Source organism: Branchiostoma lanceolatum, chromosome 7, assembly GCF_035083965.1.
Source record: "Branchiostoma lanceolatum isolate klBraLanc5 chromosome 7, klBraLanc5.hap2, whole genome shotgun sequence".
NCBI lineage: Eukaryota > Metazoa > Chordata > Leptocardii > Amphioxiformes > Branchiostomatidae > Branchiostoma > Branchiostoma lanceolatum.
This window is the reverse complement of record NC_089728.1, coordinates 21127382-21146881: the sequence shown is the minus strand read 5'-3', so window position 1 is coordinate 21146881 and position 19500 is coordinate 21127382. Positions and strand designations below refer to the sequence as shown.

The 19500-nt window shown below is 43.7% G+C and overlaps 3 protein-coding genes across 3 annotated transcripts in view; all 3 read left to right on the top strand.

Annotated features, from left to right (window-relative positions):
- Positions 1–2123, top strand: part of LOC136438709 (uncharacterized) — a 46179-nt gene extending 44056 nt beyond the window's left edge. Inside the window, exons 49-52 of the mRNA XM_066433622.1 lie at positions 348–509; positions 643–798; positions 921–1056; positions 1313–2123. Coding sequence (XP_066289719.1) covers positions 348–509; positions 643–798; positions 921–1056; positions 1313–1334 — 476 coding nt within the window. The 3' untranslated portion in view covers positions 1335–2123. The remainder of the gene's footprint in view (positions 1–347; positions 510–642; positions 799–920; positions 1057–1312) is intronic.
- Positions 2124–5408: 3285 nt separating this feature from the next.
- Positions 5409–11263, top strand: LOC136438708 (choline dehydrogenase, mitochondrial-like). Its single transcript, XM_066433621.1, has 7 exons — positions 5409–5481; positions 5948–5965; positions 6908–7824; positions 8542–8667; positions 9553–9852; positions 10280–10481; positions 10897–11263. The coding sequence occupies exons 1-7, from the start codon at positions 5409–5411 to the stop codon at positions 11214–11216; spliced, it is 1956 nt and encodes a 651-aa protein (XP_066289718.1). The 3' UTR covers positions 11217–11263.
- A 2948-nt stretch (positions 11264–14211) lies between these two features.
- On the top strand, positions 14212–19352 carry LOC136438707 (sphingomyelin phosphodiesterase 2-like). The gene is made up of 6 exons (XM_066433620.1): positions 14212–14350; positions 15794–15887; positions 16657–16733; positions 18100–18289; positions 19109–19197; positions 19328–19352. Exons 1-6 carry the CDS (start codon positions 14313–14315, stop codon positions 19350–19352), a joined length of 513 nt encoding a protein of 170 aa, XP_066289717.1. The 5' UTR covers positions 14212–14312.
- The last annotated feature ends 148 nt before the right edge of the window (positions 19353–19500 follow it).

Genomic DNA, 19500 nt, shown 5'->3' with positions numbered 1-19500 from the left:
GTGGTCAAAGTATTGATAGAATTCTACTCATGGTAATCTTATCCCTATCTATCAAGTCGGAGTACCCAGTAAGAAACTATTCAGAGGACATCTTCTAACTCTACGCCATATACATACAAAGAGCGATGTGTTCTGCTGTCACGTTATATGGTGAGGATATGATTCAGATCTGACAATGCGTTCTGAGTTCACTGCATATCGATAATCATTTTGGGCGATGATATTTGTATGAACTATTCTTGATATCAATAACATTGCGTTTTCCTTACATCCCTGTTTTAATCTTTGCTATTCAGATACGATTTGCAATTATACTCGTCACTGAACATCCTACGTTTTTGTTACAGCAAATTGTAGTGCTGGCTCATCTCGCGATTCTGAGTCAACGGGCTGCGATCCATGTAACTTCGGTACATTCCAAGAGGAGGATGGCCAGGACCGATGCAACAGTTGTCCTTCTGGGAGGACAACGTTCTTCTTAGGAGCAACAAAATCATCCGATTGTGTCGGTGAGTAGCTTATAAAATATTTGTCAAAGAATAGAAGTGTTGATACAAGACCACAACATATTCAAATCACTTGGTATATACCTATTGGTTCTTTTGCTTTGTCCTATTACTTATAAATCGACTTTCTTCGCAGATGTCTGCTTTCCTGGATCGTTCTACAACGGCCGGGATTGCGTACCGTGCCCCCAGGGACAATTCCAGAGTCCGACAACTCCAACTAAGTGCGAATCCTGCCCGCCCGGCTACACGACAAGCGGGTTCGGAAGCGTCGATGTGACAGCATGTTATGGTAAGGGCAGAAGCTGTATTAAAATTATCTATTCACGTTTTAACATGATAAACTTTGTTTAGCACGTCGACTGATGATGATGTTTGATTGAACTTTATATTCTTATTTTCTTTTATTTTAAGACTCTATGTTACGATCAATTCGGAGGAAGAGAGATGAGAGCAACGTTGTAACTGAAGACGATCATTTGAGGACCAAGACGCTGGTGTTGCCGACGGCCTTTGCTGTTGTTCTTGTTGCTGCCCTTTCCTTCGTTGGGTGAGACTCTTTCGTATTTTTGACTCCAGGGTACTACATACTTCGATAATGTGACACATTTCTATAAAATGTTATTCATATTGCATGTTCCTCTCTATTGTTAAACTCAATGATCCTTGATAATATTTTTTCATTATGACCCTCCTACATTGCAAAATCTTGTATGTGTTGTATTGTTCAATTTCATAGTGTTATTCAGACGCGTAGTTGCATGTGCATCCATCAGTTTATAGGTGCTTCATTCCTTTATTTACAGGTATCTTCTGGCTAGAAAATGAAGCAGACGCAGAAGTATTCAATCAGCAACGACGACGCAATGAACACCCCGCATTCTGTTCATTGGATGCACTCTTTTGCGCTCGTAGTGAGACAGTTTATGCAATAGAAACTTTTTCTTCGGCATAGTATTATGCTACCTCGTGATTTAAACAATGACGAGATTAAAGGAGCACACCCCAGTTTATTTGGGGTTTCAATTGGAGACTGCGCACCCTCGAGTCTAGGTACTGTCTCTTCCAGAGAAGTATTCCGAAGTAAATCAACTGTGTATGGGATGAAAGCCTATCCCTTCCGCTATAGGACCAGCTGAGTTCTGTTTCTTCAACCTCTCTAATTTTGGTAAATCAGGAGACAAAAACATAATTTTCACGTCAAAAGCGATGGTCAAATTTTGGCACTTTTGCGTAGGATAAAACTCGTAGAAAAAAATTTCTTGGTAGAAACGACTGATGTTGTCAGAAAGAGAAAAACCTAGCGTACAGTCGAGCCAATTATAATGAAAATTCTAGTACTTAGATTTCTTTAATCATCCACGGCGCGAGGCATGTCAGCATGACCCACAGAACGCAACAAAGGTCAATCTCCGGCCAAGGGACATTTCACCATCAACGCGAATGGATATCCGGAAGTAAGGCTCAGATCGAAACGCAATTTTCACCCAAAACACACCAATTCATACGCTTTTCAGCCATGCTAGTATCTAATGTCAGTTCGAAGCACATTATGAGAAATCTAAACTCAAACCCAGCCCCTCGAAGCCCTTCCGTCACTTTTTTGTCGCGCACTTCTGTGGATCTTTAGCACAATAATTTGTTTGATAACAGTTAGATATTTGCATGAGAACTAATCAAAATGTCCACTTAATACAATGATATTGGTGAAATGTTCAATGCATTAAGATAGTGTCATTCAAAGTTTTGACGAACTCATTCAAGTCCTTGAGTAAAGCAATAACATGAATGAGTAATAAGTATGAGTAAGTTCATAAGAAAAAGCTGTAAGTTGAACGCTTGTGTTAATCTGAAGTGAAAAATTTTGTCACAACTTTTCATTTTATTTGGTAATAAAAGGCCTCTATACAAATTGTTTAACGGGAAAAGCACTAATAAGTAATGTCAAGGTAGACATCTTTTAAAAAGTTTGTTACGCTTTATTCATATAAGACAGTTTCAATGACAAGTGAGTTTGCACCTGACGCTAAATGATTTAAGCTTGATATCTCGAGTATGATAAGAAAAGTATGTTTTTCTTTATCAATACCTTAATCTTACATATCAAAATGCAATTACTGCACATGATGTGAAATATACATATATATATATGTGTGTGTGTGTGTGTGATCTAATGACAACGTTTGTTGTGCCCTTAGCTTGCTTGTAGGGAAGTAATAAAAAGTAGCCTGCTGAAACGTTCTTGTCGTTATCTCTGTTTTGATGTCGACAGCTTCGCTTGTATCACTAACGCTATTTTCTGATCTCATACGGCGTAAGAACCACAAGCAAACATAAACGACACAAATGCCCTGCAGGTAAAAAAAAAAGCAATAAAAGATACATTTTTCACATTGTTTTCATACAATACACTCCAGCACCCATACAATCACCTACACCTTGATCATACAGTTCTTGAGATGTCCCTACAATAATATATATATATAAAAGGCACAATACACACGTACAGTACAGGTACAAAATATGTATCATTATTGTATCTCTAAAGTCAAGCATCCACACTTGATATCTTTAAACAACGCAGTTAGGTGTGCAGTGGCTAGTCGTAGGTGTGACAGGTCGTTCAGTATAATATATACTGGCTGTAAAGGGTAGTTACTGGTACTGGCTATATTGATACAGATACTGCCTGTATTGATACAGCTACAGTCACAGACACACTTTTATGATTATGAATCAAAAGCGTCACCTACCAATCTTGGAGAGAAGTGCAAAAATGTCATTAAAGATTGAAAAATAGTCAGCCAAAGAAATTAGAAAGGGCGCGCAAACGTGTCAAGTTCGTAACAATGATATCATTTCTTTATCAATTGTTTTTATCAACTCATTTGATAAAGCGATGAATGCATGATAATGATGCTAATTAGTAAAATGGATTCACCAATCAGCATGAACCAATGTTTGTTTGTTTGTTTGTTTGTTTGTCAGATTATCACAAGATAATCTGAATGTACCAGATATGTAGATACTGATTTGCGTATACCTAATTTCCAAAGTTTCCCTTGATCATAGTGATTGGTTATATTTGCTATTAGCGCCAGCCAATTACCATTCAGTTTACTATGAAAACTTGGAGAAACTCCTACAAAGATTTTTCTGTCCGCATAGTGACGCTATTGTTACGTAGCATCAACCGATGTTGACGTCTGCAGCCAGTGCTTTATAATGATAGGACTACTGTATGATAGATATGCAAAGAACACCAAGGAAAGAAGGGCAGCCCAGTAGCCTTTTTAGGCCGTCGTGGGCTGTTATCCACTGTGTCTAACACCTCCCCAACTGAAGTAACGCACCATTTTTACACCTAGGTGTAGTGGGAAAAGTCGTGTAAAGTGCCTTTCTCAAGGGCACAGCATCGGTGGCATGTCAGGGAATTCGAACGGGCCATACAGGGACACGTCGCTTGCCACTGTGTGTGGACGACTGGTATAATTGATTATTTTTGTCATGAAATGGATGCTTGCTCATTTTTTTGGTAAAGCATACAAATCACAGGCAAGAGTTAACCATATAACTTGGGAAATAGATTATTCGTTAAGTCTAGCCAAACTTGTCTAATGTCTCCAAAGTCACAAACGAGTATCTTGTTATCTGGAAATGGAAGGTGGCCTACAGTATTTCTTACAAAAAACCTACCGACCCTAGCCTTTTTTCGATCAGACATCAGAATGATGCTAAGAGATTAAATCTTTGAACAGATGACTTAAGAATGTGTAGTAAACATTGTGCTCTTTTGTTGTTTTATTCGGTGTATTGATTGACTTGTCCTAGCTTGTACCTAATCATGACAATGACGTTTTATAATTAAGAGGGCAAAACCTATGAAAAGCATGGTGATGATGGTCCCTGTATAATAGCTCTTTGCCCAAATGCACAAAAAGAGAAATTTGCACCATTGAAAATGACACTACACTGTTTGATCCACTCACAGGTAAGCTGTATATTCATTCATCGTCACTTGATCGAATGATGAGGTCAAATTTCACATTCCAATAGACAGGTTAGCTTAGCTGAATAGACATGTTTTATTAGACCGTGCTTCATTCAGAAGTGCAGAACTAATTCCGTGGCGGATCAACACTAAAATAACTGTAATATTTTCATCGGATTTGTGTCTAGCAGGTGGGAATATATTCACTCTAGAATTCTGAAGAAAGTTTGCTACGCTACGTAGAAAGGTCTTACTCTGAGTTTTTTTTGTCATACGAGACAGAATGTGATGTCAAGGCCGTTCGACTAGAACCATTTTCTACGTTTAGTGACAGAAGCGTTTCCTCACTGAATGTCTTTTTCAGCTACAACGTACAAGGGAAAATGCTCTAGCTAAAATATTTTGTAGAACGTAGCTTATTTGGATGAAAAAAATACATGATAAGCTAGTATCAAGGTGGAGTACTTGGTTTGGGCGATTACAAGTAACCAGATTATCACTTACAGTCAGTGCATTTGTCATGTTCTTGACTACCTCGAATAATCGCTTTTGAAATGTGTCAACATTGGCTCGACCCGACGCACTTAACGTCACATGTCCCGGGAAATGACTTACTTGAATAATGGCAATTGGTTCAGGTCCTATGTTCACAATTGTTTGCGAGGATTGTTCAATAAATTTTGTGGGGTCTAGGCGCAGGCGCAAACTGCCTTTTGTCTGTGTCCCAAAAAACTGGTTCCTGGCCTTGTCCCTAACATATCCCGAGGGAACACCTGCCTGAAATCATCCGGCGGTGTTTTGTAGGTGTGTATAGGCGACCATGTCATATTCTTCATATACAAAGATTTTCACGGGACTTGTTTCTGCTGGTTTTCTGTACTTCAAGTAGCGTGGTGTTTGTGCGACGGGCAATGGCGGCATTTCTACGACTTTCAGGTCTTCCCGCGGCCACTAAGACTCCCAGGATCAGTCTACTGGCACAAGGTAAAATGATTTGAACTGCTCGACCGCCTTATCCTACTCTCCAGGCACAGACTAACGTTGTTGGGGAAGATTGTGACCTTCTTAGCATATGCCCCGTTTTTGTCCGAACTCTTGTTGGGGGGGGGGGCGGTTGTTGGACAAAAACGGGGCATATGATAAGAAGGTAACGATCGTCCCCAACAACCTCTGATTTTTAATTGGAGAGTAGGTTTATCCGCCCTTCAATGAAAGACAAGAGGCGTGTATACCTACATGTACATGTAGTGGTGGGTAACGGTCGTCAACTCTGGAATTTGTTCAGTTTGCTAGAGTTCCAGGCGTGATTTAGAAATACTACCTTACCCTTTAGCGTAGACTTATTGAATGAATTGTAGTTTTTTTATGAAGCGTAGTGTTATGATGTTATTGTAAGAATTGTACAGTTATTGAATGAATTTTAATGAATTATGTCTCATACCCCATTCAGCCAGGAAAGGCTGCGATGGTATGTGTGTTCCAAATAAACCAGTCATGTATATATATATATAACTCTCCGATGATAATTTTGCCGGGTACGCTGTCCTATTCAAAGACCACCATGTTAAAGGGATACACAAGACCAAGTTGAAGTTTGTCCAACGGTTGTTCGCGATATAACATGTAACACCTAGCTGTAATTGATCCGAAGGGTACATCGGGGGGTTATGATATTGATGCTGTATAATGCAACTGCTGCCTAGTCCAGTTTCAAGGTCAAGTTGCCAATACAATTGCAATTACGTTCTTGGATTCAGAAAACTTTTATCAGCCGAACCAGAACACTCTTCTAGTCTTGTGTGTACATCGATAACCATGAAATTTGCCGTTCTTTTTTACCTTCGACAAAAGGTCATATTTTCGGTTAGGCTATGGAGGAGTGTAAACAGCATAGATCAAGAAACTGTTTATAGGTGTCATGATCTTTGGTAGGTTGGTAACGTTAGGTATCGGGGAGACAAAGGTCAAGTACAAGAATTGGCATCCTGGGGCCTTCCTGCGGTACTGCAGCTGATCTTGTCTCAATGTTATCTAATGTGATCTTAGGGTAGCCGGTGGAATTATGTCAGCAGATGTCACGTGACACTAAACGATTTGTCCTTAAAGAGGTGAAGCAGCCTACATGTATGGACTCAAGGTAACAGTTACTGAAGCAACTCGAGAGATTTAGGAAACGGTCAGACGTTTCTGGTAGTATCCACTGCCTTTTGTCTAGCTAGGATGCCAGACTGGTTCCAGGGGTTACACCGTCAAACTCCTCGGCTCTAGGGCTAACACGTCCCCAAGGAAATTCTACAACAGATGAATTAGACCCTGGGAAACACGATAGATATTATAGAGAGAAATCGGGGGCCTGGCATCCAGGTTACCTTTTTTCAGTGACTGAGATGTGTACTGTCTGTACTTCCAGGTGTGCGGACTGGTGTTGGCGGTCTTAAGGATGAGAATGAAGCTGGTTATCTGTCAAACAGTGTCGAAAACATCTTAACTACAGCACTTAATAGTCAGACGTCCGCTGCGAGTGGGTCCAGTAGCAGTGGATGGGGTTTAGAGTGCATTGGACAACGTCAATACTCAACCAGACGCTCGGGAACGAACGCAGGAGCACCAGAGTACAGCCATGTGATAGTCGGCGCTGGTTCGGCTGGATGCGTGCTGGCAAACCGCCTGTCAGAAAATCCCAGCAACACGGTCTTCTTGATGGAAGCGGGTCCGAAGGACCACACCTGGACCATCCACATGCCGTCGGCACTGCGGTATAACCTGGTTGTTGACAAGTACAACTGGTGCTACCACACCGTACCACAGAAACACCTGGGAAACAGAGAAATGTACTGGCCTCAAGGGCGTGTATGGGGAGGAACCTCTTCTCTCAACGCCATGGTGTACGTAAGGGGGCACGCGATGGACTACGATCGGTGGGAGAGGGAGGGTGCCGCGGAGTGGTCGTACGCAGACTGCCTGCCGTACTTTCGTAAAGCCCAAACACACGAGCTTGGTCCCGACGACTACCGTGGTGGGGAGGGACCTCTCTACGTCTGTCGCGGCAAGAGCAACAACCCGTTAAACCAAGCCTTCGTAGAAGCTGGCCAACAGGCGGGTTATCCGTATACGGCTGACATGAACGGTTATCAGCAGGAGGGTTTTGGAGAGATGGACATGACTATTCGCAAGGGGGTTCGCTGGAGCACTGCTAACGCGTACCTGCGACCTGCGCTGAAACGGGGTAACGTTAAGGCTGAAGTGAGGTGCGTGGTGACTCGGGTTCTGTTTGAAGGCAACCGGGCGGTAGGATTGGAGTATCTACAGAATGGAGACACAAAACAGGTCGGTCAATTGGCACGATTTTCCCTCATATGTTTTACCCCGTCTTGTCATCTTTAATGTTAGGTTCACATTTCCCAACCGGGGCCCGGCCGGGCTGTCTGCGGGAAGGTTTTCCCCCTGCAGGTCCGAGCAAAAAAGGAGGTCATCCTGTCGGGTGGGCCGGCCTGTGGAGAATGGTTACCAGGCTAGGGTGAGTGACAGTAAGGTTTGTCCCCTGCAGGTCCGAGCAGCAAAGGAAGTCATCCTGTCGGGTGGGCCGGCCTGTGGAGAATGGTTACCAGGCTAGGGTGAGTGACAGTAAGGTTTCCCCCCTGCAGGTCCGAGCAAAAAAGGAGGTCATCCGGTCGGGTGGGCCGGCCTGTGGAGAATGGTTACCAGGCTAGGGTGAGTGACAGTAAGGTTTGTCCCCTGCAGGTCCGAGCAGCAAAGGAAGTCATCCTGTCGGGTGGGCCGGCCTGTGGAGAATGGTTACCAGGCTAGGGTGAGTGACAGTAAGGTTTTTCCCCTGCAGGTCCGAGCAGCAAAGGAAGTAATCCTGTCGGGTGGCCCGGCCTGTGGAGAATGGTTACCAGGCTAAGGTTTAAGATGATTGACAGGAAGGGTTTTCCGCTGCAGGTCCGAGTAGCAAAGGAAGTCATCCTGTCGGGTGGGCCGGAGTGGAGAATGGTTACCAGGCTAGGGTTTAAGGTTATTGACAGGAACGTTTTCCCACTGCAGGTCCGGGCAGCGAAGGAGGTCATCCTGTCGGGAGGCTCCATCAACTCGCCCCGGCTGCTGATGCTGTCGGGGGTCGGGGATGCGGATGACCTGCGGAAACTGGGCATTTCAGTTGTTCAGCCGCCGGTTGTAATCGGATGGCACCCAGGCTAGCTAAAAGGAAGCTACTATCCACACAGGTGTTGGCCAGAACCCCCAGGACCACCTGGAAGTGCATGTACAGCAGCTGTAGTTTGTTTGAGTCATGTGTCTACATCCTGACAGGTGTTGGCCAGAACCTACAGGACCACCTGCACCTGGAAGTGCATGTACAGCAGGTGCAGTTTGTTTGAGTCATGTGCCTACATCCTGACAGGTGTTGGACAGACCCGACAGGACCACCTGGAAGTGCATGTGCAGCAGGTGCAGTTTGTTTGAGTCACGTGTTTACATCCTGACAGGTGTTGGTCAGAACCTCCAGGACCACCTGGAAGTGCATGTACAGCAGGTGCAGTTTTTTGAGTCACGTGTTCACATCCTGACAGGTGTTGGCCAGAACCTACAGGACCACCTGGAAGTGCATGTTCAGCAGGTGCAGTTTGTTTGAGTCATGTGTCTACATCCTGACAGGTGTTGGCCAGAACCTCCAGGACCACCTGGAAGTGCATGTACAGCAGCTGTAGTTTGTTTGAGTCATGTGTCTACATCCTGACAGGTGTTGGACAGAACCGACAGGACCACCTGGAAGTGCATGTTCAGCAGGTGCAGTTTGTTTGAGTCATGTGTCTACATCCTGACAGGTGTTGGCCAGAACCTCCAGGACCACCTGGAAGTGCATGTACAGCAGCTGTAGTTTTTTGAGTCATGTGTTTACATCCTGACAGGTGTTGGACAGAACCGACAGGACCACCTGGAAGTGCATGTTCAGCAGGTGCAGTTTGTTTGAGTCATGTGTCTACATCCTGACAGGTGTTGGACAGAACCTACAAGACCACCTGGAACTGCATGTGCAACAGCTGTAGTTTGTTTGAGTCATGTGTCTACATCCTGACAGGTGTTGGCCAGAACCTACAAGACCACCTGGAAGTGCATGTGCAACAGGCGTGCACCCAACCCGTCACCCTGTACAGCGCGCTCCAGCCCCACCGCATGGCGATGATCGGTGTCCGATGGTTCATCACGCAGACTGGGCTGGGGGCCACCAGTCACATGGAGGCCGGCGGGTTCATCAGGAGCAGACCTGGTATAGAACATCCAGACATCCAGTATCACTTCTTCCCGTCTGCTGTATATGACCTTGGGAGAGTGACGTCGGAACAAAATGCTTATCAGGTAATGTTAGGTGAAAACCTCATCAGGAAAGATGGCGGGTGGTGTAAACCTCCGGCGGGCGGTTTTGACCAATGAAATTTACATAGTTCCTAGTGGGCATGCGCAGTCATGATGCTTTGTGATTTAGATTCAAAGTTTAAGGCCCCTGACATAAAAATAAAACAAAATAAAACAAAATAAAACAAAAAGAGTAGCCAGGGGCCTTGCATTTTCATCTCGGACCACAATGCATCACGACTGCACATGCGCACTAGGAATTCTGAACTTGTTTATTACTGACGTCACATTTAGTTCTATTCGTTAACTTCAAACACATATAAACTTTAATGCTACTCACATCAACTGCTTTATCATTCTGCTGTTCTACGTAATAATGCACTGACTCGCCTATGCGTGGTGAAATGGATATCCAATCATGATGTTCCAGGCCCAAGTGGGACCAATGCGCCCAACCAGTCGAGGATATCTGAAGCTGAAGTCTGCAGACCCCCATGCACACCCTCTCCTGGACCCCAACTACCTGTCCACACACCAGGACGTGCTGGAGATGAGGTTGAGCATCAAACACACGCGGGAGATCCTGGCCCAGAAGGCCTTTGATCCATTCCGCGGTGCAGAGATTGGTCCAGGTGAGATCTTACACGGGTTTTTCATATGACGTCACTTACACTTAGATTACAATTTACGGACAGATTTATTTGAGTCACTCGCACCAGGAAGGACCCTTACTCTCTTCGATAAGTGTGGTGGGTTCTTTTACGTTCCGAGGTGTGGCTCTCCTCAAACACGGGACCTCCATTCCGAGTGCGCATGCGCGGCTAATATGAAATTGCGGGTCATATGTCAAAGGTGAACGAAACTGAGACGTCTGGGCGCTGTTATGCAAATTGAGACGAGGACTGTTTACAAGTCAGGCCGAGAACTGTTTACCAGTCAGGCCGGGGCCTTAACCTTTGACATATTATTACACGCAGTTCCTGTAGCTGTGCATGCGTACTCGGAAGTGTGAAAGAGCTTGTTTCATTGCTTTTCGGCGTCTTACAGGGCCCTGCGTCCAGACGGACAAAGACATCGACGCGTACGTCCGCCAACACTCAAAGTGCGGCTACCACCCTTCCTGCACGTGTAAGATGGGCGCGGAGGGAGACAAGATGGCGGTGGTGGATGCGGAGACGCGTGTGTTCGGGGTGGAGAACCTGCGAGTAGTGGACGCCTCCATCATGCCCAGCATCGTCAGTGGAAACCTCAACGCACCCACTATCATGTTATCAGAGAAGGCGGCTGATATCATCAAGGGGGAACCGCCACTCTCAAAATCAACTGCTCCCGTGTACCAACCCGAAACATTAGATACACAAAGATAGATACCTCGGCCATCTTAAAAATGGGGGGGGGGCACAGTATTTCAAGATAGAAACAAACTAAAACACAACATAAAAACGCGACAAATGTGTGTGATGGTGTGTGTGTGATGGTGTGTGTGTGTGTGTGATGGTGTGTGTGTGTGTGTTAAGTTCCTTACAATGATATCATTTATTTACTTATCTATCTAGTCATTTGATAAAACGATGAAATCATGATACTCATGCTGGTTGGTTAAGAAAAATGAGCTGACCAATCAGCATGGACCAATGTTTGTTTGAAGGGAAAGAGCACTGGGTAATCTGAATGTACCAAATATGTGGATACTGATTCGTGTATGCCTAATTGCCAACGTTTTTCCTGATCATAGTGAGTTGTTATATGTGACATAAGCGCCAAGCAGCCAATGACCATTCAGTTTACTACGAAAGCTCGGAAAAACTCCTGCAAAGATTTTCATGTCCGCATAGTGACGCTCTTGTCACGTGGCAACAACCGATGTTGAGGCCTGCAGCCAGTGGTTTATAACGCTAAGGCTACAGTATGATACGTATGTAGAGAACACCAAGAAAAAAGGGGAGTCCCATAGCCTTTTTGAGGCCGTAGTGGGTTGTTATCCACTGTGTCTAGGGCACGGTATTGAAAGGAGGACCACCCGTTATCTTCACAAATCAAGTCATCAGGTACCCATTTTTACCTTCGCCAAGAAGGTTATAATTTTACCGAGCGTGTGTCTGTATGTCTGTTAGTCTCATACACTATGGATTTCTAAAGCGTTATGGTAAAACACTAGTAATGCCTTGCATGCTAGTTACATGCAATAGATAATAATTATCACACATAATTGGTTTGTCTAACAATACCAAAGTAATGTAAAACGTTGTGATTCCATGGATACGTATCATCCAAATTAGCTTTGGCCCGCTTCAAAAAGTCGCTACTACCTCAGAAAACGATGGAAGCGGACAAAAGGCAAAGCTACTAAGACTAGACTCCAAGCTAATTATATTCCCCTCCAGTAGGGAGGGAATATACTGTTTTTGCTTGCCTGTTCTTCTTCTTTCTTCTTCTTCTTTCTTTTTCTTCATCTTCTTCTTTCATTTTCTGTCAAAAGCCAAAGTACATGTGGGGAGGTAGCTCTACTAATGGTATTGCAGAAAGTTATATGTACCTTATGGTACATGGTACGGATGTTATATTTGAGATGTAGGTACCTTTAGGAAAGGTGAATACACCTGGCCATAAATTATGCTAATGAGGACCTCATTTGCATATTTTTTATGATTGTTTTCTTAGAAGTAGTTGAGTAGTAAAAAAACACATAGTAATAAACTAAACCATAAAAAAAGCATTCCGTTTCTTGTTTCATGTCATTTTTCTTAACATCTACGCTTATCCCGATAAATACATCCAGTGCCCGACATGTTCGCTTTCCACGTTGTCGATCTTAGACCTACCTCATACCTGTGTGCTCACACATACTGTAGATGCAAAAATGTTCGTGGGGATTTAATTTCGCGGTAGGGAGAAAATGGAGTGTCCGCGCGGTGGTTTTGATTTCGCGTTTGAAACAATAGTAGCGCTACAGTCACACAATGAAAAGGCTTTTCGTGGTGGCTTTAAGTTCGCGGTAAAGAGTTCACTGCGAAAACCGTGGATACAAAACCACCGAGACATTTCTGCATTTACCGTACTGCTATCTGCCAGTCAAATAACACACTGTGTAAGTTGTTATAGTAGACTAGTCCACTACTATCAGGGGTGGAACGACTTCTTCAAGCGTGAAATGAACTAGTATATCTAAAACTGATGAGTTCCAAACTAATTAAAAGGTAGTAAATCTATCTCCAGTGTGGAAGGGGGTGTTTACTAACACAAGCATGATCTACAGCAACGAGCTACACGGTTGGAAAAATCGAAACGAGTCAGTCCAGGTGTTTTTGTACGGCTGGTCCCCCTTTTCAGGACCTGTACTTTGTCCCGTCCAGTTTACACAGATCTAGACATTTATTTTCCCACGACAACACGAAATCACTGAAGTGCCCGCCACGTCTTGGTAAGTACAGGTATAATACTAACATGATTCTTGGTAGTAGATTTAACTGGTAAGGCGTGAACATTGGTGTGACGGATCGAAGAAGGTTGGATCGTTCTAGGGCTAACGTTAGGTGTTCGTGCGTTTGGTGGTAGAATAACGGGTAGATCGAGCACCGCAGATCAAAGTAATGTTTGAAATAGGTCACTGTTGATGTATCAAACACGGAAGTTGTCTACGCTTTACCTTCCGAATTAGACCTAAACCCCGGCTGAGGAATTCAAAGAGTATATCAAACTATATGTTGCAGTTAACTATGGACTTTGAGCTTTTGTCAGGCAGTGCCTTATTGCATTACGGTAATTTATGGAAAATTTTAGGACGTCACGATGACGTCATCATTAGTTATTGGGCCACGCCCATTTTCAGAAAAATGGAATTTCCAGGCTAGAGCTTGGGTAAGAATGAATGGCATTTCTCAGAAATGTACATGATAGTGATAGTAAACATATCATGTTAGGTTTTCTTATATTTTCAAATGCTGATCTTTTATGAATTTTTTTTCGGTAATATTTATTGCCCCCTATGTAGCCAGCCTTCACCGACTCAAATAGCACGGCATTGTTTCGGGGAAACTTGTCAATTTAGTTTAGTGGGTTATCTACAAAAATAACCTTGTCTATATCAGTGTACACTATTTACTAACGAGTGTCTTCATCATGGGTGCAACTATATGCTGTATCTGAACTAGCCTCCATTGCAGTCCTTCCCACTAGCGATTTTTCAGCGCGTATCTGCTTGAGCCCCCGTATCTGCTTGGGATCCTGTTACCGCTGTGAGCCCGTGATCGCTGTGTGGAAGCGGATACAGGGGCACGGCGGATACGGGATCCCAAGCAGATACGCGACGCCCCCCCCCCCCCAAAAAAAGAAATTGAAAAAAAATCGCTGTGGGAAGGACTGCAACGGAGGCTATATCTGAACACGTTGTTCCTTATGTCGAAATGAAGTGAAGAGACTGAAACTCGGATGTACATGGACACAGCCCGCGCGCCTGTAACAACATGCCGGACCAACTGCGTGTTCTAACTCTCAACTGCTGGTAAGTATCAGGTTTTTGCCACGACCAGGCCTCTGGTAGGTTACAGACGGATGTACTTGGCGAATGTACATTAATGTCCACAACTCAACAACAAGAACTAGATCAATATTGAATCCTTGATATCACTAACAATGCCCTACACGTTTTCAGTAGATGCGGTTGTCTAATGATATCTGCGAATGTTAACAATACTTGAAAATGTAACATGATTGTCTCTTTTCTAAATATTTCACTTGCGTTTCTGTTATGTTTATTTTTTGTGACAAATGTAACTCTATATTCGTAGATTGTAAATGCACGTCTTTGTGAAAACAGCCATGCCTCTTTACTAAGTACATAACGACAGGTGCGTAAATGTAGAATGTATTCCGTATGGTGATCCGACCCGCGGGAGGGCTGGGACCGAGGGTGATTCGCAATACACCGTGTTGTATTTCATTTATGTCATACCAACCCGAAGAAACACAAATTTCAATGCGAAATGCGCCTGAAGTTGAGAGAGTTTTGTGTCCTCGAACAAAGAAATCGTAACAACATCGATTCCAACCTCCGAATCCGGCATTCAAGACAGCGGCGCAACCGGAAATTCAATCTAAATATTCTATGGAAGCCCGTGTGATACAACTTATAATTAGAACTCCGTGTGATACGGGAAATTATAACCCGGTCCGGAACACCCGTATCGAACGTTTTCGCGGCCCAGGTATGACATAATACTAATAACAAGCTGATTGGTACGCATAGGTTGTGATTTAAAATACAATTCTTTCAAGAACGTTTCTTTCATGGTTCCACGTGCACATAAAAATAGGTAGGCACTACAATAATGTACTTCTTTGTTATGATCTTATAAGCCACTGTGGTGTTCGTTTAAGCGCCCGATTACTCTTATGTCTGTTACACTAACAATAACAGACCTCAGGGCACAGTTAGCTGCAGTTTGTTTTATGAAAATTCCTCTGCCTGCCATTACACAAACACGTGAACCTACAGACTAATTATCTTTTTAAACACCAGTGAAATATAAAACACCAGTGAAATTTAAAACTATGAGAATGTAAGTTATGTTGTTATATGTTTTGGATATTGCAATGCATGTGCTAAACATTAGCAGAGCTGAGACAACCAATATCAATGAGGGGGCATCGTACAGACTTTGGCTAACCGCCGTCGATGCTTATCATCCTCTTGTGTCGTACCTTTTATACGGCCTTGGCGTACCGGCCTGCTATCCGTCCTTCTCACTGCATTAGCATGACCCGCCGTTAACCAATCAGATACTTCCCCTGCAGTTGTTGAAGGGAACGTTAGCAGCCAATCACCTTACCTCATGAGCCTAGGCGGCGACGTGATTGGTTGGTTGCGCCAGGGCTATTGCTTGCATATACTAGCGGCTGGCCTGGAATGAGGGAATAATGTTTATCTGTCTTTATCATCCCAAAGGGGCGTTCTGTTATGTCCAAAGATGTCCGAACGGTTTCAGGCCATCGGAGAGGAGCTGCGCACCGGGAAGTACGACTTGGTGTCTCTACAAGAGGTGCTTTTTCTCCCGCTTGTTTTCCATTTACTCTGCCTGTACTGTGGTTATCAAAACTTGAATCGTCATTTAGGGTGTCCACTCTCTTAGAATAGTTCCTGTCTTACGTGATGTTATCTAAGTCCACGGCTTGTGCCACGACATCAGTACCTTCTCAAGATGTACGAACACTTGGTAGCCGTGAACCACTGATTAGTCATTGGACTGGAGTACTATTCACACTGCGCTATGATTTGTCATCCGAAATAACATAATTAACTAATCCTATATAAGGCGTGCGTGCCTTATCACTGTGGCCATTTCATTCGGAGACATCCGCAACACCGGAGAGCATGGTTGGGACCGATCCTTCAGTATGGGTTGGAGCGGTGATCAGAACGGGATTAGAAAGATTGCACGAGATTTTCCCAGCCAACCATATATAATTGTGTGCTGATTTGTTAAACAAAAGAGAGAACGCTATTATTTTTCCTCAGAACATCTGCTTGGAAACTAGCAAGAAAAAACACCCCTCCCTCAAAATGGTCACACCCAACATTAGCGACCCCCCCCCAAAAAAAACCTCCCAACAATCCTTGCAAGCAAAAAGAGAACAGGCTTTGCTATCGCAAACCTGTAACAACAACATGGCGACCCTGTGACGTCACAATTCAAGGTGGCGGCCACCGCACAAGCCAACGGATTCAACAAAGGTTTTGCTACGCAAACCTGTAAATATGATATCATTCAGGTCAACCATTTACCTGCCTGTTTAATTCACTTAATTCAGGTATTTGCAGATGACATGTACCGAAAGCTGGTTCACCTGGTCGAAGATGTGTTACCGTATCATCACTACTTTTACAGGTATGGTTCGTATAGTTTTTAATGTACAGTGACTTGTTTCCTTTTTTTTTAATCTGGAAATTGAGATTTACAACGTCTGTGTAATGATTGGCAAAACAGGCGATTATCAACTTTGTAATATTCTTCCCTATTGATTTTCCCGCCGAGGGTACGTAACGTAACATGGCCAATTATCGTCCAATTTGTTAAAAACGTGTCTATCTTCAAACCGCGCGGACAGAGCCAAATGTTCAACCCATGGGAAGAAATATCAACTCTTCTTAAAAGAAAATGCATAGTCTATAAGTTTTTCTCCGCCTGTTTAAAGCCGTGCGAGCATGTATTTATACTGAGGTGTATGATGAAGAATTGTGCTAGGGTTACCCATTATCGTCCACTTCAGTCTTTCTCCTTCAAGCGCTATACTTGAAGAACATAGACCAGAAAAAAATGCATATTAACTGTTCAAAGTAGTCTACAGACAAATGATGGTAAAGTTAATATGTTTGACCCGCCGCTTGCTTGACGCGATGGAAGAAAACAATGTTGTCCTGTGAATTTCACCGAGATGCGCGGCACATGGCGTTCACGTGATACTCATTTTCACTTGAGTAAAATATTAGAATGAAGTGTCTTTCCCAACAGGGCAAAATAGGGGTCAACTAGTGGTACAAATACAGAACCACAAGACAACCGATGTCAAACAAAGCAAAACGGCTTGAATCTTCATACTGTATTGGTCTACGTTGTAAAATCTACTTCTTAAAGTGTTCAAATATGTGCTTAATTATATTCTTATATTTACAATGCATAAAACTCAAATTTATGTGTTTTATTTTACCTACGCGGAAACGGAGGTTCTGTTGTTTGTTGGTGCTTGTTCGTTTGTTTGTTTGTTGTTTGTTTGTTTGTCTGTTTCTCCCTTGGCGTTTGAATGTTAGGTACGTCGGGAACACCAACAGGAAGGTAGGTCAAAGTTGCCAGAGAGGTATCTGAAAGGTCGCAGGAGTTGGCTCGAGTCTGGAGTTTTTCCCACCAGTACCATTGGCTCGGCCGTGTCCAGGAAATTTGATCCATTCTAGTTTTCTTTAGATTGTTACAGGTTTGCGTGGCAAATCCTTTGTTGGATCCGTTGGCATGTGTGGTTGCCGCCATCTTGATTTTGTGACGTCGCAGGGTAGCCATACCATTTCATTGGGAGGTGTGTTTTTTTGGGGGTCCCTAGCGTTCTCTCTATTTGAAATGGGCACACAACTATCACACATTCAACTCAAACAAAAAGAAAAAAACTCATATTGATAAAAAGACCCCGTGATCGCTAAACTAACATAGCAAACCTGAAGTAGATGTAGCACAAATACTTAACTCTAGTTTTTCCTTGTTTTAGTGGGTGGACTGGAAGTGGGGTCTGTGTATTTTCCAAACACCCCATATCAGACGTCTGTCAGCACCAGTTCACTCTGAACGGCCAGCCGGACGACATCAGGAAGTTGGAGCTGGACTGGTTCGGCGGGAGCCTGGTCGGACTCTGCCGTATACAGTACTCTGGGACAGAGATTAACCTCTACGCTACGCAAGTAAGTACCCTGGGAATAAGATTGGCTTGTCGGTGATCCGAAAATATCTGTAAATTTTTGGGGTTGGACCTCACTTTAACTGCTTTAACTGTATTTCATTTTTGTACCAATGTGCACACTGTGTTTAAACTTCAGACCACAACTCAACAAGAACTAGATAAAAGCCGAATCGTCAATTTCATATACGATGTCCTTTAATTATCTAGCTATCTATTGGCCTGTATCAGCCGAGACTAAACAAGAAACCATTAATCCACAATCTTTATTGACACAACAAAGGTACAGCGGCTCTCGTAAGGTTTTCTACAACTATACAAGCAAACAACAAACAATGGGATACAAAATGATTAACCTACTTACAAGTATAGGAATATTCTTTGATATATGTTCCTTTTACTTACATGTATAAGGATGGTCACACCGATATGTTTTCGGTGTAATCGGTTGTCTAGTCTTTTGACCATTGTACACGCTTTGTGGCGTCGTGTACATGTGGCGCAATCGGTAGGGTGTTTCGCCCACAACCGAGAGGTCCCGTGTTCGAAACCACCGGTATGCCCCGATGTTGTGCCCTTTCCTCACTCCACCCAGGTCTGAATGGGTACCTGACTTCGGTTGGGGAAGGTCGTATTGGGGTGACCTGCTGGAGCCGAATGGCAGCGGCCCAGACCCTTGCGACAATTCCACAAAGTGCAAGTGTGGAGCAAATATGTATCTTAAAGCTTGTGTATTATGTGATTGTAAACCCTGCATCAATTCAGCACTGGCTGCCATTGCACGGGTAATTTCTGACCAATAGACCATTTGTTTGAACTTCAGACCCACGCAGCGCACGCATCCACGGAAGAACTGAGTACGTACAGAGCGCACAAGGTGTCCCAGGCGTTTGAAATCAGCCAATTCATTCGGTGCGTAAAGTCCCTGTCACGCTTGTGCGTATATTCAAGTGCGTATGAGGTGCGTCTGAAAATTTTTTTGTGGTTCATGTAAAGTTTGCAGGGAAGAAGTTGATTTCTACTTTGACCCACCGTTGTACAGCCCACTTATAGAACCAAAGAAATGACTTCTTCGGCTGCAAGCTTAACCTAAATCAAAAACTTGGTAATACGCAACTCATGCGGACTTGAATACGCACAAGTGTGACAGGACCCTAAGACCGTCTTTTCATGGGATAAAGAAATGGATTTATACGACCTTTGACTTTATCATAC

What these genes read in the sequence shown, in the direction of transcription:
- LOC136438708 (XM_066433621.1), top strand. Translation starts at nt 5,409, where the DNA reads ATGGCGGCATTTCTACGACTTTCAGGTCTTCCCGCGGCCACTAAGACT. An exon ending in AGAATGGAGACACAAAACAG is followed by an intron (nt 7,825 to 8,541) that starts GTCGGTCAATTG and finishes TTCCCACTGCAG; the next exon opens with GTCCGGGCAGCGAAGGAGGT. An exon ending in CGGTGCAGAGATTGGTCCAG is followed by an intron (nt 10,482 to 10,896) that starts GTGAGATCTTAC and finishes GGCGTCTTACAG; the next exon opens with GGCCCTGCGTCCAGACGGAC.
- LOC136438707 (XM_066433620.1), top strand. Translation starts at nt 14,313, where the DNA reads ATGCCGGACCAACTGCGTGTTCTAACTCTCAACTGCTG. An exon ending in TATCATCACTACTTTTACAG is followed by an intron (nt 16,734 to 18,099) that starts GTATGGTTCGTA and finishes TCCTTGTTTTAG; the next exon opens with TGGGTGGACTGGAAGTGGGG. An exon ending in TTAACCTCTACGCTACGCAA is followed by an intron (nt 18,290 to 19,108) that starts GTAAGTACCCTG and finishes TTTGAACTTCAG; the next exon opens with ACCCACGCAGCGCACGCATC.